At 42.9% G+C, this 19010-nt stretch overlaps 2 protein-coding genes across 5 annotated transcripts; one reads left to right on the top strand and one right to left on the bottom strand.

Moving 5' to 3' along the window:
• Positions 1-1036: 1036 nt before the first annotated feature.
• brpf3a (bromodomain and PHD finger containing, 3a) lies at positions 1037-10760 on the bottom strand. 3 transcript variants are annotated; one of them, XM_086086543.1, is made up of 13 exons: positions 10432-10760; positions 7743-9243; positions 7151-7307; positions 6385-6516; positions 6181-6309; positions 5770-6082; positions 5386-5679; positions 4708-5223; positions 3980-4034; positions 3813-3901; positions 3278-3375; positions 3048-3202; positions 1037-2713 (listed from the first exon to the last, which is right to left on the bottom strand). In XM_086086543.1, exons 2-13 carry the CDS (start codon positions 9215-9217, stop codon positions 2527-2529), a joined length of 3600 nt encoding a protein of 1199 aa, XP_085942669.1. In that variant the 5' UTR covers positions 9218-9243; positions 10432-10760; the 3' UTR covers positions 1037-2526. The 3 variants fall into 3 exon arrangements, with proteins under 3 accessions (XP_085942669.1, XP_085942671.1, XP_085942672.1); XM_086086545.1 differs by having other exon boundaries at positions 7743-9239; XM_086086546.1 differs by lacking the exon at positions 10432-10760 and adding an exon at positions 10357-10399.
• grik6 (glutamate receptor, ionotropic, kainate 6) lies at positions 10107-18949 on the top strand. Of its 2 annotated transcripts, XM_086086556.1 has the most exons (11): positions 10107-10216; positions 12123-12238; positions 12309-12396; positions 14191-14222; positions 14299-14478; positions 14546-14769; positions 15783-15880; positions 16168-16385; positions 17170-17389; positions 18068-18312; positions 18609-18949. In XM_086086556.1, the coding sequence occupies exons 3-11, from the start codon at positions 12333-12335 to the stop codon at positions 18717-18719; spliced, it is 1392 nt and encodes a 463-aa protein (XP_085942682.1). In that variant the 5' UTR covers positions 10107-10216; positions 12123-12238; positions 12309-12332; the 3' UTR covers positions 18720-18949. The 2 variants fall into 2 exon arrangements, with proteins under 2 accessions (XP_085942682.1, XP_085942683.1); XM_086086557.1 differs by lacking the exon at positions 10107-10216 and having other exon boundaries at positions 11807-12238.
• The last annotated feature ends 61 nt before the right edge of the window (positions 18950-19010 follow it).

Genomic DNA, 19010 nt, shown 5'->3' with positions numbered 1-19010 from the left:
TTAGTTTTTTTCCCTCCCAACATTTTTGGGAATGAAAGATTTTTTTCTGAAAAACAGTTGTGGTCTTTCAAGAATAAATAAACTTTTTGTCAGGGTAAAAAGTTATTTCGGAGGGAACGTCGCTAACTTACGAGAATAGGCGTATTTTTCAAGATAAAAACTTGTATTTTTTTCTAGCAAACAAATTGTATTTTTTCTCAAGCGTAAGTTCTATTTTTTTGTGAATTAACCCCCCCCCCCCAATTTTTTTCACAAAAGAACTGTTAAAAGTAGGATTATGACTTTTTTCCCCCTTGAAAAATCACAACATGCTTATAAAATGAATACTATTTTCCTCAAGAAATTTAAACTTTTTTGTTGTTACATTGTTAAACTCCCCCAAAATGCAACTTAATAGAGATCCAAGATTTGTTTATTTTTTATTTTTGGACTGTTCTAAAATAACAAAATAAAAAAATATATATACTTTTTTTTTGAATAGGGAAAAAATATTGTCGTGATATAATTATTTTACAGCGTACCCTTAATACTCCCTTCGTAGTGCAAAAAATCTCAACCAGGGAACATTTGTCTGTTACAACTCACTATATTTAATACGAGTTTTAATCAGCAGGACTCAAGCAATCTGTTATCCTTTCAAAGTGTTTGCGTAGAAAATTCAGGATCCTTTTTCTATGTCGTGTTTTGTAAAGGTGCTCTTTATACAGCAGCCTCATCATTAATGTGTTGATGTTGTCACTTTAAATAGTCTTAAGAATCTATGACTATGATAGTATTAAGAAATAACCCCCCCAGGTTGCACTAGTACATACGTGTTAAATGTGCGCAGTGGGTTTGTTGTAACTACATGCAGTTATACAACCACCAAAAAATAAACAGTTGAAGTCATACTAAAAATGTTTTCAGTCTTATTGGAGCATGATTGCTTTTATGGTACCTTCACAATTTCATAAAAAAATTGGAGGATGTATTGCGGGATACATGGTGGTCATCTACAATCGAGTGTGTTTTGTTTCAAAACAAACAAAGACAAGTATTCAGTTGATTCATACAGCTTTTATTGTAGTGTGAGAAAATATGGCCTCTTGCAGACAGAAATCTGCTAGGGAAAGGTGAACCTCGGGAAGGCTCAGATCTTGTGCCATGTAATTTATATTTTTATATTTTTAAAGAAAACCTGTTCAGACATGTCGTCATGGTTACAAAGAGCTACGAAGCGTTTTACACACAAAAAGTATTTTCCCATACTTGAATGTCTTTGCTTTAAAATAACACGCTCAACTGCTGTTTTTTTTCTTTTTGTTTTATAAATTAAAATTCTAAAACGGCATTCCTTTTTAAATTACTTCCTGTTAGCCGGTATAAACAAACATTTACATATGTACAAAACTATACACATGCACCTTTACTATGCTGCTTAGTAATCAGAATTGCACACACACACAAGCCAGTTTGTGCTTTTCAAGTCGATTAAAAAGTCGCTCGACCGCAGTAGTCTTTGTATGCACTTACTCCACATACACTTTCACAATATGGAAAAACATAAGTACAGACTACAAGTCCCACGTAATGTATATCGCATCATGGCTGGGCTACAATATACTATGTTCTGGAGAGGGGGGGGGGGTTACACTGATCAATTTTACCAAGCAGATGTGAATGCAAATACACGCTATTGTAGTCCAAACTATCTAACACACAAATACTCATAATATATGATAAAAGTGAAAATTGTACTATGACAAAACCTTGCAATGTTGCAAGAATGTTTTGAGAATAAATTCATATTTTTCTACAAATAAAGTGCTACTCTTAGGGGAATAAATTTATAATTGTACTTGATTCCATTTTTTTTTAATGCATTTTCATCATTGAATTTCAACTTAATCTCATTTACCCCCCCCCCCCCCCATACAACTTTAAAAAGAAAAATTTAAAACGTTATTCTCATGAGATTTCAACTTTCCACTATAGACAAGATTGCCCTTTACTATAGGAGAGCTCTTGCTTTCTTTTAAAATTTTATGTTGCTACATTACGCATCCAGTGGCTTAGGTCCCTTAGGAAAGGTGCTTAAAACATTACCTCTACAGCTAGTAAAGACTTTTTGACAGCAACAGACGTCACATTATTTCCTACAAGAAAAATTGATTTGAAATTGGAACAACTTGGAAATCAACCACAGCAGATTGTTCTTAGTGGTTCCGATGTAATGTTATCTCATATCTATATTATATTTATAAAAATGTGTGTGTAAAAGTCCAGCCATGAAGCGAGTGTCAAGTGAGACTTTCAAAATACAATCTAAATACATGTTTCCCTTTTTCAGAGTTCAATATTTACAAGTCTTCAATAACTTTGGCCAAAATGTCAAAATAAAAACAATCTGAAATGAACTCGACGCGACGGGTAGTTGTCAAACTCCCTCCCACTCCTCCACCACTATTTACCCTTCATGAGCACCCGCAGAAGTTTGTGTTTCGTTTAAGGTTCAACAGCCTGCCTGCTCCCACCCCCCCAAAAAAATCATATAAAGTTGGAGGTGGGCGTGAAGTTGAGGTTGCCTCTGATGCGGTTCAAATGCATCATTGCCCGGTTGTACGCCGTGTGCACTGACTTGCGAACACTCGGCTTCTTGCCTTCCATCAGACGAAGTTTGTCCACCGTGTCGTCCATTCCCATGGGCAGCAGTTTATCCCGAGGGAGCCACTGCCTGAAAATTAAGGGGTGCCAATCATGGACAATTGACATTTGAATTACTTGTATTGTTGTATACATGAATTAGTTGTTGTTTTTTTGGAGTGCCTGCAAGTGGTGTTCTATACTTATATGAATAAGTAAAAATATGTTTTTGCAATAAATGAATGTTTTTATGAATCATGAATTCAATATAAATAAAAAAATAATCTTTCTTTTTTATTTCTGACCGCTCAGTCCGACCCCCCCGCTCAAATGCTTGGATAATTTCAAAATGTTCCTGTATAGGTATGACCTTTAACCTGTCCTGTGCAACTCAATATCTGGGGTCAGGCCATTCCGGATCTTACCAGGTCCTTTTGGTGTCAAAGAAGAGCACCAGGAAGAGATTTTGTCCGGCCTCTGTCCGCCTCCACTCGCCCAGCTTGAGCACCTCCACGGGAGGCACTGGGATGGGAATGCCGTTGTGGAGTAGTCCTTCCTGGGGCATGTCTGGGTCAACGATCTGCCACAGTGAGGGGCATTTATGAACAATCGCTCTTTCAGCGTCTCGGCGGAAGCGTCACCGGTTCTTTCTCACCATGGCCGGGTATGATGGATAGCCTCTGCACTTGGCCCACACCAGATCTAGAGGGGCCAACTCCGTCTCGCGGTCTGGACAAAGAAGTGTCTGCTTGCCTGCGGGCAACAAAGAATGTTGATTTGGATTTGAAAACTTGATCATTAAGGAGTAATTCTCAACGTGTGTGAATGTGGGCTCACTCTAGTGGTGTGTGACGGAATTGGAATTGAACGTTCAAACTGTAAATGTTACAGTGGCTTAACCAGTACATTTGTTAAATAGATTTCAGTTGTAGTTAACTTTCAAGTACAATATGCTACTAATAAGCTTATAGAACAGTCAGTGTATTTTGACGTAAGAATGTCAGAGACCTTCTATTATGACGCCAAGCAAATATTTGTCTCTCTTCAAAGTGGTGAGTAGTTTTAATTATTTTGGAAAGAGAATTGAAAAAGTCAAGTTGCAAATTGTAAAGGTATTGAAAAACACATGATCACATTGCTGCATAAATGGCCTAAGGCCGTAATGTACTCTATCCTCTGACAATACCAACCCAATTCAGAGATGTCTCTGTTGTCGCCGATGGGATCCTTGGCCAGAGCGGGTTTCCCTCGACTGCGTTTAGGAGGAGACGCCGTGCAGCTGGATGCAAACAGAAAGAGCGAACGCTTTAAGTCCACGTCAAAGGGCACCGGCAGAAGGTAAGTGTGCGTCGCTCACTTGAGTTTTGCGTCTTTGTCGTGTTCCTCTGAGGCGTGTTTTCCATTTGTTACATCTAAACATAAAAATAAACATTTATTTGGCAACGTTTCCAAATGATCATTAAAATGCAATGCCTTAAAAATAGGGATGGGCAAGTAGCGATATTAGGTATCATATCGGGCCGATAGCCAGCCTTATTTCAAGGTATCGGTACGACAGCAGTTGTCCGCACTCTTGTGTCTTTCTTTACTATTATCAGTCATTGGTTTTGTTTTTTGTTTGAGATTTTATATATCAAAAGTAGTAGTTGTATCAGCATTCGGTACTTGGGATCAGAATCTACTACTTAAGAGTTGAGTAATGGTATCGGTCTAAAAATTTAGCATTGCCAGTCTGTCTAGTATACCCGCTTATTAGGGCTGATTTGGCTTGGTTGAACTTGTGACAATGATGCTAGGTCAAACTCTTTGCTAGTTCGTCTCATCCATCTGTCTAGTTTGTCATTCAATTGTGGTATTAATCAGACAAAATCTTGAGGATATGTTTGTCTTTGAAGAACCCCTGGAAATTACCCTAAAATGGCAGACTTACTGTTTTTTTTTTTTGGGGGGGGGGGGGCATGGGTTCTTTAAACTTTTGTTATAGGTCTACTCGTGAATGATAGACAAGCTTACCAAATTAAATGCTGCTAAGTTGATTAAAAGAAGACATTTCCCCATTTGAGGAATCTACAAGTAGTTGCTCACCTTCCACACCCGAGTGCTTGTCCGCCTCACTGTGCCCTCTAGACCTCAGGTGGCGTGAGGAGGGCGAGGGAGGAGTGGGTGGTAATGCAGTGATATTGGCGTGGGGTGAATGCGGGCTAGCGGCGACGCTGTCCAAGCCGTCTGTCGTATCCTCTGCCACTTTGCCGTTGTGCTGCAGTGGCGACTTCTTTTTGCTGGCTCTGGTGCCGTTTTTGGCCTTTTTGAACAGGACGGACGTGCGCCGACCGACGCCCAGCGCGGGCAGAACTGGCGGAGTTCCCAAAGGCGTGCCCTCGTGCACGGCCTCTGGTCGGGAAGACGGCGTCTCGCCTACTTCGGCCTCGTCCTCGCCCTGGCTTTTGCTGCCGCTTCGTGACGATCTCTGGCGCTTGTAGGAACGGCCGGGCGACCGTCGGCCTCCCGATATGATGCCCAGGACGGGCGGTTCCAGAGGAGCGTCGCCTGGCAGCGGGGACGATGCCGGACACGTAAGTTCTAACACAGGAGGGGAGTCATCTGTACGAGGAAAGACATCATGGTCATGAATAATCAACGAGATCAGCGGTGTCCAAGGTCCTGCCTGGTGAGCCGCTGTAAGTTTTTGCAATCATGCAGCTATTTTGCATAATCTCTTTGTAAAAAAAAAAAAAAAAAAAAAAAATAGCTTTCACGTATTACCTGCGGATACAACTCCATTATCCACAATCTTCCGTTTTGCCTTCTTCTTTTCCTTCGTCGTCTCCTGCTCGTCTTCTTCCACTTCCTCCTTGGTATTAAGCGTTTGCGTGTTTTGCTGCTGCTGGTTCACCTTCTGCCTCAATGTGTTGATTTCCCGTCGCAGTAGTCGAATGCGTTTGGTTCGCCCGCCGCTAGTCCGCATGGACGTCACCACGTCCAGTTTGTCCAGCAAGGCCTTGAGCTGCTCGTCCGTGCTCAGGTGAAGCCTGTTGTCGGGGTCCAAGAGGGAGTCGACTGGTTGAGAAGGAAAATAAAAGCGTACGTGTGCATTTAAGGATGTGAGTCGAGGCAAACTAAACCGTAACCGACTAAATGGTGCCTCACCGTCATCCCAGGTGCACTGCTGAAAGCCGTGCTTGTTGGGAGACTCGGGCAGGTGCATGCCCGTGCTGGGGTCCAGGCCGATGCTTTGCGACTGCCTGTGGGCATGGCGCAGGACGGCCCCGCCCACCTCGCGTAGCTGCAAGGCCGTTTTGTGAAACATGGTGTCCTTGGAGTTGTACTTGAGGCAGTTGGTGATCATGAGCTCAAAGTCCTCCTCTAGGTCAGCCACGGAGCAGTAGGCGTGTCCCTCCAGCTTTGCCCGCATGGTGGACAGGTCCATGGGATGCGATACGAACTCCAGGTAGTCTGGGACCTCGGGAATGATTCGAATGACAACGTGAGCGCCGTCCAATCTTAAGGAAATTTTTAATACATAATTTTAGCAATTCTGATCCCGCTATGTGCACCAACCTCTGATAGATTGACGGGCTGAGAAAAGATTTTGGCCGTGTCTTTCTCCTGCAGCTGCTCTAAGGTGGTCCTCAGGAGCACCAGCGCCGGCGTCAGCTTCAGCTCCGTGGCAGCCTGCTGAATTTTCATCTGAAAGGGAAATTCAAGAGTTTGAAGGCGCAGACTTTGGTGAGAACTCCCGGCAAAATTCCACTCGTGACCCACCTGTTCCCTCTTTAGCCGCTCTCGCTTGCGAATGAGTTCCACCAGAAGTCTGGCTCTTTCCAGGTCTTGCCTCAACTTCTGCCAGTAACGCAGCTCCTCTCGGGCAGCACACAGCTTCTCATTAGGCTCCTTCTGAACACACATGAAGACGCTAATTTTAAGCACGTGCCTCCCAAGTCAGTGTTTCATTTATTGGGGCCATACCACATACTTTTTCATTAGAATGGAACACGGTGTCACAGTACACCACTGAATAAATGTCACAAAAATTTGAGCGTTCTCCTAATATTTGTCCGTAGAGACCAAGCTCTGTTTTAAATTGCAAAAATCCGCAAGAAATTGACCCCTAAAATTCACAACTGCTTATAGATGCCACAAGATGGTGACAAAGCAGTACAGTGGCCTAAATGAAGCTCCTCAAAGCACTTCAACACAGCTACACAGCACCAAAAAGCCTAAACTGTTAACAAAAGTAGTTCTTTGTGCTTTTGTATAAATGAAACTCCTCAACACACTTCAACATTGTTCTGGCAACAAGATGCTACAAGACTGTGCTAAATCAATACTACGCACAAAACAAGCAGATAATGCATAAACAAATAATACAAAATATGTTCCACAAAATCTACCCGTTATTACAACATAGCAACATTATTTGTAGTAAATAATTTTCAGACCAATCAAGTAAAACTGGATTATGTCTGATAATCTCGCTTGGAAATCACTTTTCTAGATTACTCTGTCTTTTCCAACATTCTTTCCTCACCTGTTCGACAGTCCGGTGGGCCTGCATGTGGGAGTGAAGTCGACGGATTAAAGGCATCCCGTTGCGCGACTGTCGCTTAAGTAGCCAGTAATTGTGAAGCCTCTGCATAAATTGAGTCTTTCGCTGGACTTCTACTCCTGTGCAGATCTTGTTCAGCCTGTAGCGAGGACACATTAATTCCCACAAGTACTCATCATGCCAAAAGGTAAGCAGAGCTGCAGTTTAGCACAGATTAGCGCAAGCTAACAGTGTTTACAGTTCGAATGTTCATCTAATTTGGCGACGTGGGGGTGTGGTCTATTTGTGTGGCATTGCACACATCCACACGTTGATAAAGCAATTCAGTGGCTTAGTGCTGGAGTTCTACCTCCATGAGTGAAAATTCAATCAAATCTGAATTGCTGCTCGAAAATTGCTAAATTAGCAAGTGGGGGTGTCATGCATGTGCCATTTATTTACAATCAGGACATGGAAGAGTTTCCAGTAGCACATTAGGAAACACATTCCATAATGTTTCCTTTCAGTCAGCTGTAACAGGTTGCAGCTTCCCTTTCATTCAGGATGGAAAATAAATGCGTGTGGACCATCTCACCTGTGAGAGGGAATTTGAGGCACAAGCAGCACAGGCACATTGGAACGACGCGAGGCCCCTTTCGTGCTCTTCTTCTTTTGGCCCTTGGATGCCTTCTTTGCCGGCGGCGTAGGCGAGCTCTCAGTGTACGAGCGCTGCCCCCTGTTTCCCCTGCCCCCCACCAGTCTCCCTTCCACCGACTCGTCACCCGATCCATCCCGCCGGGACCCCACCGGGGAGTGGTGCTCGCAGAAAGCGGTCTTCTTCACTGAGAAGGTGGTCCCGTTAACGCTCGTCTCCCGGACGGGGTCTATCTTCATGTAGAGTCCGGCTTTCTGGGCGCAGGTGACGTGAAAGGCGCGGTAGCAGTTGGCTTTGTGGCACTGGATGGACGCACCGCGGCCCTTCTGCTTGCACAGGTAGCAGGTGAGCTTCCAGCGGGCGGGGGGGATGTTCTTCACCCCCTCCACGGGTTCCAAGAAGACTGTGTTGGCGAAGCACACCTCCGGGATCCAGATGGCGCACACCACGTGGGCCCAGCGCCCGTCGCTGGTCTGCTTGAAGGCACCTCCTCGGTTGGGACACAGCACGCAATCTACGGGGCGGGAGGGTGACTGCAGGCAGCAGCGGCACAGCCACTGGCCCTCGGGTACGTACGGCACGCCGTAGCACTCCTGGTGCACGGCCAGGTTGCAGATGTCGCAGAAAAGGATGACGTTGCTGTTCAGACACTCGTCGTCCAGGCACACGCAGCAGAAGGCGTCCTCGTCCACGGCGCACTGCGACAGCGCCTGGCTTCGGGACTCCAAGATGGACTCCCTCTCCAGGCGGTCTATCAACAGCTCGAAGGTGTCGGCGGACACAGACGCGTGGCCGTCGGACACTCGTTTCTGGTTCACCATCTCCAGCCAGGCCAGGTCTTCCTCATCCATGTCATACTCGGCCACTCTGTCCAGCTCTTCGTTGGATTTCTCAATGAAGCGGTAGTAGGCGCTGGGCAGGGGGGAGGCTTCCGGGGGGCAAACGGAGCCTAGCGTGCGAAAGGTGGGTTCCGGGAGTGGACTCTGGAGTTGGAGGGAATTGGTAGATCCCGTTTGTTGCTGTGAGCCGGGTCGTTTGTTCTGCTGTGATGCATTTTTACAATTCCTCCTCCCTTTGCTGTTGGAGGGTTTCTTCTTCTGAGTCTGCACGCTGTTCTCCTTGTTACTGTTACACTCCACAATGTCCTGGGCCATCATCTCGTCTTCTGTGATCACCGGCAGGGGATCGGTGATGTTGATCCGGTGCAGCCTGCCGTCCAGGTCCACCTCCACGATCTTCTGCGCCTGTGCATACGTCAGCGTCTCCCGAGAAGGAGAGAGTTGCAGTCTGTAGGGCGAAGGTGAGCGCAACTGGCCCGCTGAACCTCTGCCCCTACCTCGTCCTCTGCCTCGGCCGCGACCCATGTTGAGTCTACTTGCAGTTGTCTTACATTCCCACCTCCTTACCTTCTGCATGGGAGGGGGGGACTTTCACCAGCTACCTTAAACACAAGCAAAAGAAGATAAATGGATGCAGTAACTAACGGTTGTGGGAAAGTTGCGTGTGCATTTGCTACATGCACACAAAGTTCTGTGATAATGCCTTTATTGTCTTTACTGGCCCTCACTCCCCCCCCCCCCCCCCCCTACACTATGGAATTGTTATTGCAAGTAGACGCTGCAAAGTGCAAACATGCGTGTTCCATCTCCTGTCATCATGGTAACAAAATCTGTACTCACTATTGGCCCAGCAGGATGGGAGCTCACTTGAGGGCATCTCAGAACTGGTTAATTTCCACAAGACAAGAAATGCAGTGTGTCAAGTGTACTGTAATTCTTTATTGTTGGGGTATTTTGATGAAAATGTGAAAACATTTATAATACCGCCTTCAACGGAACTCCTGTCAATATAATTTGGTCAGATATAAGCAAATACGGATGGAGTTATGGAAGGAGCTACAGTATTTACCAAGATGTTTATTACAGAGGTAAAACTGCACTAGGCTGCTTTAGTTTGCCTATAGTGTCTCTAGATGCAGTGATAACAATTTAATAGCCTAATAAAGCAACTTCCATGCCGTTAAAATTATATTAAAGTATTTTAAAAGGCAGATTTGTTTATATTACTTGTATTTGGCACTCGTTTAGCTGTACAGGTGTACCTAATGTTTTGGCCGGTGTGATTTGCTGCCTGTAAGGAGACGCCCCGTCTCTGTCCCCATTGGTCCAATCGGGAGCCAGTACAATTGACACGTTTCTCTACATCCAATCAAATTTCCGTATTATTTTCCCCCCACTCCTTGTTGCTGTGTATAGTTCGGTTGAGGAGCGCTAAATATCAACCAGAGTAGCTCGACGTCCGTCAGCCATTTTGAGCTTACAACAGCACAGCGGCAACAAGCGACACAATTATATTATACAAACAGCAGGAAAAAAATTCACATTATACACACTGCTGACATGCGGCATTTAAATGTATGTATACATTGGACCATACGACATGGTTATATTCACCGTTTAGAACATTAGTCTGTTGCGTTAATACACGGCAAATAAAAAAGAGCAAGGATATCTATGATAGCGTTTCGCTGTCGGACAGGGTACGAAACACATACCTGACACACACGACTCGTACAACAAAATGTCAATTTCCCGAATAAGGCACCAAACGCCGAACATGTCTGCCTTACCGTGAAAAGTGGTCCTCAGCGGTGCGAGTGACAAACAGGAGGGAGGGTGGGGAAGGGGAAAAAAGCAACTCGCTAAATGTCAGCTCAGGCTTGAACCACCGCGGCGGACATGCTAGCTGTTAGCCTAGCTAGCCGGTCATTTCGGGTGCGACGCGGCGTCATCTTCATTTTAACCGCTTTGGTAACCACTAAGCACCCAAAAACGGCCGCTCACATGACTGTCACTTAAACCTTACCGGCGGTGCCGGTCCACAGCCATACGGTCGCGTAACCGCAAATATATCAAATTAATGTACCTTGGATATGGCTAAATATTCGGTCAAGATGGCTCGAAAAATACGCCCCTTAAAACGCAGCCAGCCAATCAGAAGCCGCCGCTTTGCTCCGCGGGCAACGCGCACCCTTTCTTGATTGGTTGGTTTGGCAAAGGAGTTCACCGCACGAGATAGAGCAATTAGGAACTTGAAAAAAGCGGTGAGAAAAACAACGGCATGTGGATTGCGCGCCTTTTGGCCGTGTCCTCCCTATGTTGTGTTTACACTACAGTGCAGTGAACACTCGCTATTCGCGGGGTTTTCCATTAATTCCCTCGCAAACATCACCGTTTTGCGTCTAAGTGTTACATGACTTAGTAGTACCTTGACTTATGAGTAATTTGTTATTTGACCACGCTCTTTACTTGCCCAAAACACTCTTAAAACAGTCAAATCCCTAATGGTCTTTCATCATTGAAATAAATGGTAATGCCATTAAGCAATTCCAGCTCCCAAAAAAGTGTCATTTTTTAAAGTGAGCCCAAGTCAGACATTTTCTTTGCAATAATTTGTTCCCACTAGTATAAACACAGTATTGTGATTAATATTGGGTTTGTGAAATAACATTTAAGCAGATCCATCCGTTTTCATCCATCTCGGGGGTGCCATTTTGACATTATGCCGCCTCCTGCTGTCGACGGAAATTGACGCCCAAATAACTTCTGGTTCGCATTGCAAACATCCCAGCTCACCTGTTTTCTGAGTTTGGTCATGTGACACCTCCTTCCAGCAATCAATAGTATTATAAATACATACAGTAACAACTTCATTTAAATATAATGCAAATATTTGTGTGTTATAACTTCATGCTTCAATGCTTATTGTCATTGTGCTTCTACTGGTGTTGTGCACCTTTAGTAACCAGTTGTATATTACAGATAAACATTACACAATGAAGCCTTTCACAATCAAGTGACTTAGTAAATGCCTTAGTCATTTTTTGCAGAGGATAAATAATATATACAGTATGCCTGTAAGTATTGTTATATTGTCTACATCTGAAATACTGTACCATTTCTGTTATTTAAAGGGTTACAAGTGACCTACCGCTACATCAATGCTAGTTTTGTTGGACTTTCGATGGTGTTTTTCACTGTGTGTTGGTGGGATTCTAGAAGTCTTCCAGAAGTTAGGTGGTTTGGTTAAATACACAACGTGTAGTTGTTTTTGTTGTATTTATTTTTTTAAACTTCATTTGGAAATGGCAATAAACAGATTGCTTTTCATAAATAGGCACATACAGAAACCTGGTTTTGAGCAGGCACTCCAAAGACCAAATCGTTTTTAAAGTAATCAAATAGTAAATTTTCCCATACTCTGTCCCCTTTAATACTTCTCTCACCACTTCACGTCTCTTACGCAATCTCCTCCCACCAGCCAAGCGTCACTGTTGGTTATCATAACCAATTTGACTGTGTGGCTCACTTCAGTTTGTCTGTGATCCGACGTCCCAGACCAGCAATTAGGCAAAGTGTTGACGACATCCCATAAAGGTAGGCTTCACTTTGCATATGTAGTATTAAATATGTGATGCTTCCTTTTTTTTTTCTTTTTAAACGATAGGACAGGCGACATCAAATCATCAGGATGCTGTTTGTCTTCTTTTTGTCATCTGTTGGGTTCCTCTTCAACATTGGGACAAGCACTGCAGGTAAAGAATTTGCACAGATAGGACTACAGATTGTACATGCATTTAATCTGGCCAACTAAATCTAATTAGTCCCAAACTCCAGAAATACTTATGGTTTGGTCAGTGTACTATGGCTTTGTCCCACTCTCACATTCTAAAAACAGGCCTGTGAGGTTGAAGATTCTAAATCATTGTTGTAAATGTAAATGCTTTGTCAATGGGTACCCTTTGATTGGCTGGTGAGTAAGTGCCTAAAGTCAGTTGGAATAGGCTCAAGCTCACTTCTTACCAAATAAAGATGATACAAATGGATGATTGGATGGCCCCTGATAGGAAAAAGCAACTTTTAGTGCACATATTTTATTTAACCAGATGAGAAAATACGTTATGATTTTTTTTATCCCTGGGTCCAAACATGTCAAAGTGTGACCCGGTCACAGAATTTGGCAACTTCTTGACGCCAAATTCCCAATGTGTTGTTTTTGCCCCGACGTGGCATAAACGCATCCTGTACAACTGCTGAGAAAGAAGAAAAGCTGTTGACTTTTTATGCAATAATAGTCATAAATCATGGATGAGAAGCGGGGTCGCATACAAAGGGCCTGTGTGTCTCAGTGACATGGGGTTGGAAGTGCTTGTATAAGTGTCATCTTTTTGAAAAGGAGGATCCGCGAGGGTCTTGGCCCGAACTGGCGCTTTTGATACTCTTTTGACTGGCCTCTCATGTCCCTGTGCCATGACACTGACATCCTTTGAATGGACACGCCGCTGCAGACTTAACAAGGAGCCAGAGTGGTCAGATCACCATGGCGCAGGAAGGAGATATTTGTGCCCTCTGACTGTTCACCTCAAATGCACAAAGGAAGCTTTGATTTTGCTACATCTAGGAAGTACATGAGCCAGGAAAACACGAGCTGTATTCTGTCTTGTTTTGTTTTCATCTGGGCTGGGTATTGGGGTACAGGAACCCACTGTCTTCATTTTAAAAGCAGAAGTAGCATTTCACTTTAAATTATTATAATATATTATCATCTATCGATTTTCTGGAGCGCTTGTCTGCACTTATTGCGGGTGAGATGGAGCCTATTTTGGCCACTGCTGGGGTTATCACTCCCATAAATCAGTCCTACAAACAAATATTTTTCAACATCTCCGTAAAAAAAAAATATTATATATTTTTGCCTGCTTCAGCCGAATACAGTAGTGAACACATAGTGACATAGACCATGATACTTTGTGCCACTAAGCCAATGGAAACACATGACAATGACATGGCCAAGCCTATTTTTGGTCACTGCTGTTATGTGCAACAGCGGAGCCCAACCAAAGGGCCGCCCCCCTCATTTGAATAACATTTCGTCATCTGCAGGATGAAATAAATAAATGTGAGAGCAGAGCCTTTTTTATTTATTGAGTGATACTTAATTATATTTTTATTTATTTTTATTTTTTGAATCTCGTTTTTTATTTTTATTTTTACTTTTATTTATTTAGGGATATATATATATATATTTTGTTGTTTTTATTTCAATTTATTTTTGAATTATATTTTTTATATCCTTTTTTATTTTCGCTTTTATTTATTTAGTCATTTATTTATATTTAATTTGGGCAGTTTTGGTCCTCCATACATTTTGTGATATTTATATTGTGGTGTTTGGATATCATACATTTCTAGTTTAAGCTTACAGCAGCACCTGTTGCTTTGGCATCCATTATTGTTTTTAATCATGGCTTAAAAGTCAGAAAACACAGCAATGGTGCAGTACAGTATTAATAGTCATGATTGTAACATTTATATTGTTTCCCCTATAGTGCAACCCGAGCTGAAAATTACGACAATCCTGGTAACCCTCTTATTTCATTCATTCATAATGTCACATACTTAAATGTTAACATACCCTTTAATTAAACAAACTGTAGCAAGAGCCTTACACAATGTCCAAAGGCTCACAACTGGAAGGCTTCTGCATGGACCTGCTGTCTGAAGTTGGCAAAAAGCTGGACTTCACTTACAAAGTGCACCTGGTGAAGGATGCCTCGTACGGCAGACAGGATGACAACGGACACTGGAACGGGATGGTTGGCGAAGTGGTGCGAGGGGTAAGAAAATGACCGAAAGTGTGTCATCAGGTGGCATAACCAGCGTGACTTTAAGGCTCCCGCGCAGGAGGCCGACTTGGCAATCGCGCCGCTGACCCTCACCGCCGCTCGGGAGAAGGCGGTAGGCATGACCAAACCCTTCATGCAGACGGGGATAAGCATCCTGCTGAGGAAGGACATCTCCGAGGGGATGGGCTTCTTTGATTTCCTCACTCCCTTTTCAGCTGAGACCTGGGCCGGGATTATCATCGCCTACCTGGGAACTGCTGCCTGCATCTCTATAGTGACTAGGTTGGTAATGACATTTTCTGCTGAGATGTACAGTCATGTTTTAAGTAGAGCTGTCAAACGATTACATTTTTTAAATCACATTAATCACATCTTAGAATTTTGATTAATCACGATTAATTGCTTCGTTAAAAATGATTTTTTAATAAAAAAATGTTGCCCGCCAAAATTGAAGAGCACCTGTTACGTGTTCATTCTTTCAACGTTTAATGTTATGAAGACGTCTTCAACATTTTTTGATCCATTGCACACGCTCATCCTCCTTTTTCTAATCAGTTAATTACTGCACTTGCATTATTTAAAATGGAAAAAAATGACCCCAATATTTTTGACATGAACATTCTGAATATCATACACAAACATTTATGAAGTGTTTTACTTTAATGCATATATTTATTGCTCAAACACAACCTGTGCTACCTTTAACGTAACCATCCGCTGTCAGCTAAAGAATAATCTGCACTCAAAATGAATCTGCGTTAATACAAGATTAATGTGCAATTTTTTTTTGCACTTTATAAGAGCACACAGTAAAAACACGAGTAGATAAAATGTCAAGAATTAAACCGATTTTGTCATTTAATTTTTTTTATTACTTCATTTGAATGGCCATTGTGCTGCTCCTTCTGGTGTGCACGTCTTAGCCTCAAGGGGGCAGTACATTACAGACATAGACACACATGAAGAAGAGTTTCAAAACATATTCAGTAAGATGTCTTTTTTAGTGGATGATTAAAAAAATATATTTCTATAGTATTGTTATGTTTTCTACTACTCCACTGTTTGTGTTCAAATATCCTTTGCTTAAAGGGTTATGAAGGCCTTTTCACACTGCACTTATAGTAACGTGCAGCATGCTGTCGGATCACTCGTATTCCAGAGCACCACTGCACATCTTTTATTTGTCTATTTCTGCAAATGTTTTATACTTGGCCCAGCAGTATATGGAGCGAAAGGCAAGCATCGCTCATAGATTGCTTTTTTTAATTTATGTATTTATTTATTTATTTTCTTAGAGTCAGCCCGAGTGAGTGGAGTCAGCCTCAGAACGAGCGGAGCATGTTCAGCCTTCCGCACAGCCTTTGGTACGCTGCTGCGGCGATCACGCTACAAGGTAACGTGTGAGCACCATGTGACATCGTGGAGGTTTTGACTGTGTTTATTCATGAGACTCTTGGAAATTGATAACAGTAAAAAACAAAACAAAAAAAAAACGTTGTTCCACACACTCCAACCCAATCATCTTTTTGAAGGTGGGTCAGTAGATTGTTTTTGCATCATTTCCTTCAAAGACTGCAGTTCCTTCAGTCTGCTTCTCTATGAAATTATTTATTTATATATTTTTCTTTCAAAAAATGGGATAGCACAAAGTTAGCTGATGTGTTGTGTTTTTTTCGCCAGGTGCCGGTCCGCACCCCCGCGCTCTCTCAGGACGTGTCGTCTGCTGCAGCTGGTGGCTATTTGCTGTGGTGATCCTGGCCTGTTATTTCTCCAACTTCAGCTCGTCCAAAAGCCCCGAATCCACTCAGCTGACCGTGAAAGGCTTTGAAGACTTGGCCAATCAGGATGTGATTGAATACGGCAGCCTGAGCGCCTCTTCCACGTTGGCCTTCTTCAAGGTGTGCTTGATGGGTCGTTTCCCTTCTGGTTTGCCATTTAAAATTATGAAAATAAATACGTATTTGAACAGACATGATTACATTGACTTGTGAATTGAATAACATTTCATATTTGGTGGCAATAACTACATTAAGCCTGCGACTGTTTGTTTCTCCCGTCAGTGTCCCCTTCATTTGGTAAAATGCATATCTTACACAGTCAATTTGACTCTATTTAGAGTGGGACCAAATAGACTCAGTTTTAGAGTAATTACACTTGGAGAAAAAAAGAGAAAAAATAAAAGTCACTCAAGGGTTGAGGAACTCCCGGCCTTCAGCTTGGAAGGCCACACAGCTCCTGCTGTGTGTTAGTTTATAACTCGTGTCAGCTAGAATCTTCCTAACTCCAAGCGGAGACCAAAAACAATGTTTTTAGTCTCCTCTTGGAGATAAACAGTAGGAGGGGCATAGCTCATGTGGTAGTGTGACAGTCTCCCAAGCTGAAAATCGTGAGTTCGTTCCTCAACTCTTGAGTGACTTTTTTCCCCAGTTCTTTATTTTACTCTCTTCCAAGTGGAAATATTAGCCTACTCTAATACTACTCGACAGAATTTACTTTGTATTGGGTTAAGACCTTCCACGTTTTCCTCCTGATCAAGTAATATGTAATGTTGCTACCATCATAAGTTACATCATCAATAAAGACTAGTGAGCCTGTTCCAGATCCTTTCTTTCTCCATACTTTGGCCTTCTCACATTTTCATACAACAAATTCTCCATCTGTATTTTTTCTTTTCTTGCCCAGAATTCCGACAACCCGGTGTATCGCAGGATCTACGAGCACATGGAAAGAAGTAAAAGTCTGGTATCATCCATGGATGAAGGCATCCGTCTGGCAAAGGAGGGCAACTTTGCCTTCATTGGCGAGTCGGTGTCTCTGGACTTGGCCGTGGCACGCCACTGCGACCTGGTCAGGGCGCATGAGGTGGTCGGCATGAGGGGATACAGCATCGCCGCCAAGCTTGGTGAGGGTTCATATTCAATATGTTAAATCTGACTTTCCATGATTAACTCAACTAAACCCAAAAACGTATATAAATATGTTTTTCAATACTTTGTCCTGCACTCCCCAAAACATATTTAGACGTTTTTTTATGATAGAGCATACAGAAGCCTTTGATGCAGCTTCCGACCTGAAGAGGTTGTTTAACGCAATCGTAGTTATTACAAAAAAATGCCAGCAGGTGGCAACAGAGTGTAAGAGATCAGCCAGGGCCATGTTGCAAAAAAGCTTTTTTCTCCAGTGTTTTCAACAGGTTTGTGAATAATGATGAAACTTAGCTATATTCTAATGCTAATTGCTGCAAAACGGAAACAGATAGAAATATAAGTTTTTCCTGATGAAAGAAGAGACTCTAATCTTTCTTTTGGTAGGTTCCATGTTTTTATAGCAATAGAAACACAATATTCTGTGGGCCTGGCAAATTAAGTCAAAATCCAGTAAAACAGCCTGGAGCGAAGGGGGTTGCTTCAGTGAAAATGGCTTTGGGGTGAATAAGTTAATTTATATCGCCGTTTGGTGCACAGCCATTCTCAGATCTCTCCAGAGATGTTCAATCAGAAGCTCTCCACGATTGAGTTGGCACATTTTCAGCATTCATATCCAAACATGTTTATCATATCATAACTTTTTCTTATCCAAGGATCTCCGCTCATAAAGAACCTGAGCGTGGCCATCCTGCAGCTGAGCGAGGCGGGCGAGCTGGCTTATCTGCAGAGCAAATGGTGGGCCAGCAGCTGCATGGCGGACAAGGCCAAGGCGGCAGCTGCGCAGCCGCACAGTCTCAAGGGAATTTTTCTGGTGCTTGCGCTGGGCCTGACGCTTGGAACACTGTCGGCCATCCTGGAGCTCGCCTCCAAGAGTCGCAGCAGTGCGGCGGAGCAGAAGGTATGATCACGTCACTGGAGTCGGATTTTATTTTTTGCCGAGTAGTCAGATTGAAGCAGGGGTGTCCAAATCTTAGAGAAAAATGGATGGATGCAAGGGCCCTATAGAAATTCTTCAACTTTTTACAATGCGCTTAGACAAATCCATCATATTTTTTATATTATAGTTATTTTCATCAAAGCATTTGTTAGATGTGATGAGATAAATAGTTGAGGATTTTGGGTCCGCTGAACTTTGGACACCCCGACAAAAAGCATCAACATAGTGTTTCACGTTTCAATTCATCCTGCCCACAGAAATCCTTCTGCCGGGTGCTGACTGAAGAGCTCAGCTTGCGTTTCAGGAACAACAACATTGCAACGAAGCGAGCTCAAGAGCCTGCTGATAAAGAAACTGAAAAGGCATAGAATCGTTTTTCACACACTGACAAATGGCCCTTTTTGCTGGCCTATAACTCTTATAAAAAACCTCTTACATTTCCAATATTAGCACATAAAAAATTAATACAAATACTCAAACAATTAACAACTAACAGTGAAATTAAATAAAAGCCAACTTTGCATGAATAATTGTGTTAGCAATTGAGCAGTTGCTGCTACTGAATTTTAAGGAAGCATAAAATAAATAAACGTCGTCTGTCACACATTTTGTTGTTTTTTTCCCACTCTGACACTTAAACAAGGATCTTATCGTTGGAA

The sequence above is a fragment of the Leptonotus elevatus genome, chromosome 10 (genome assembly GCF_054856555.1).
Source record: "Leptonotus elevatus isolate MCC_2025b chromosome 10, RoL_Lele_1.0, whole genome shotgun sequence".
In the NCBI taxonomy this organism is placed as follows: domain Eukaryota; kingdom Metazoa; phylum Chordata; class Actinopteri; order Syngnathiformes; family Syngnathidae; genus Leptonotus; species Leptonotus elevatus.
This window is presented reverse-complemented; position numbering and strand designations above follow the sequence as displayed.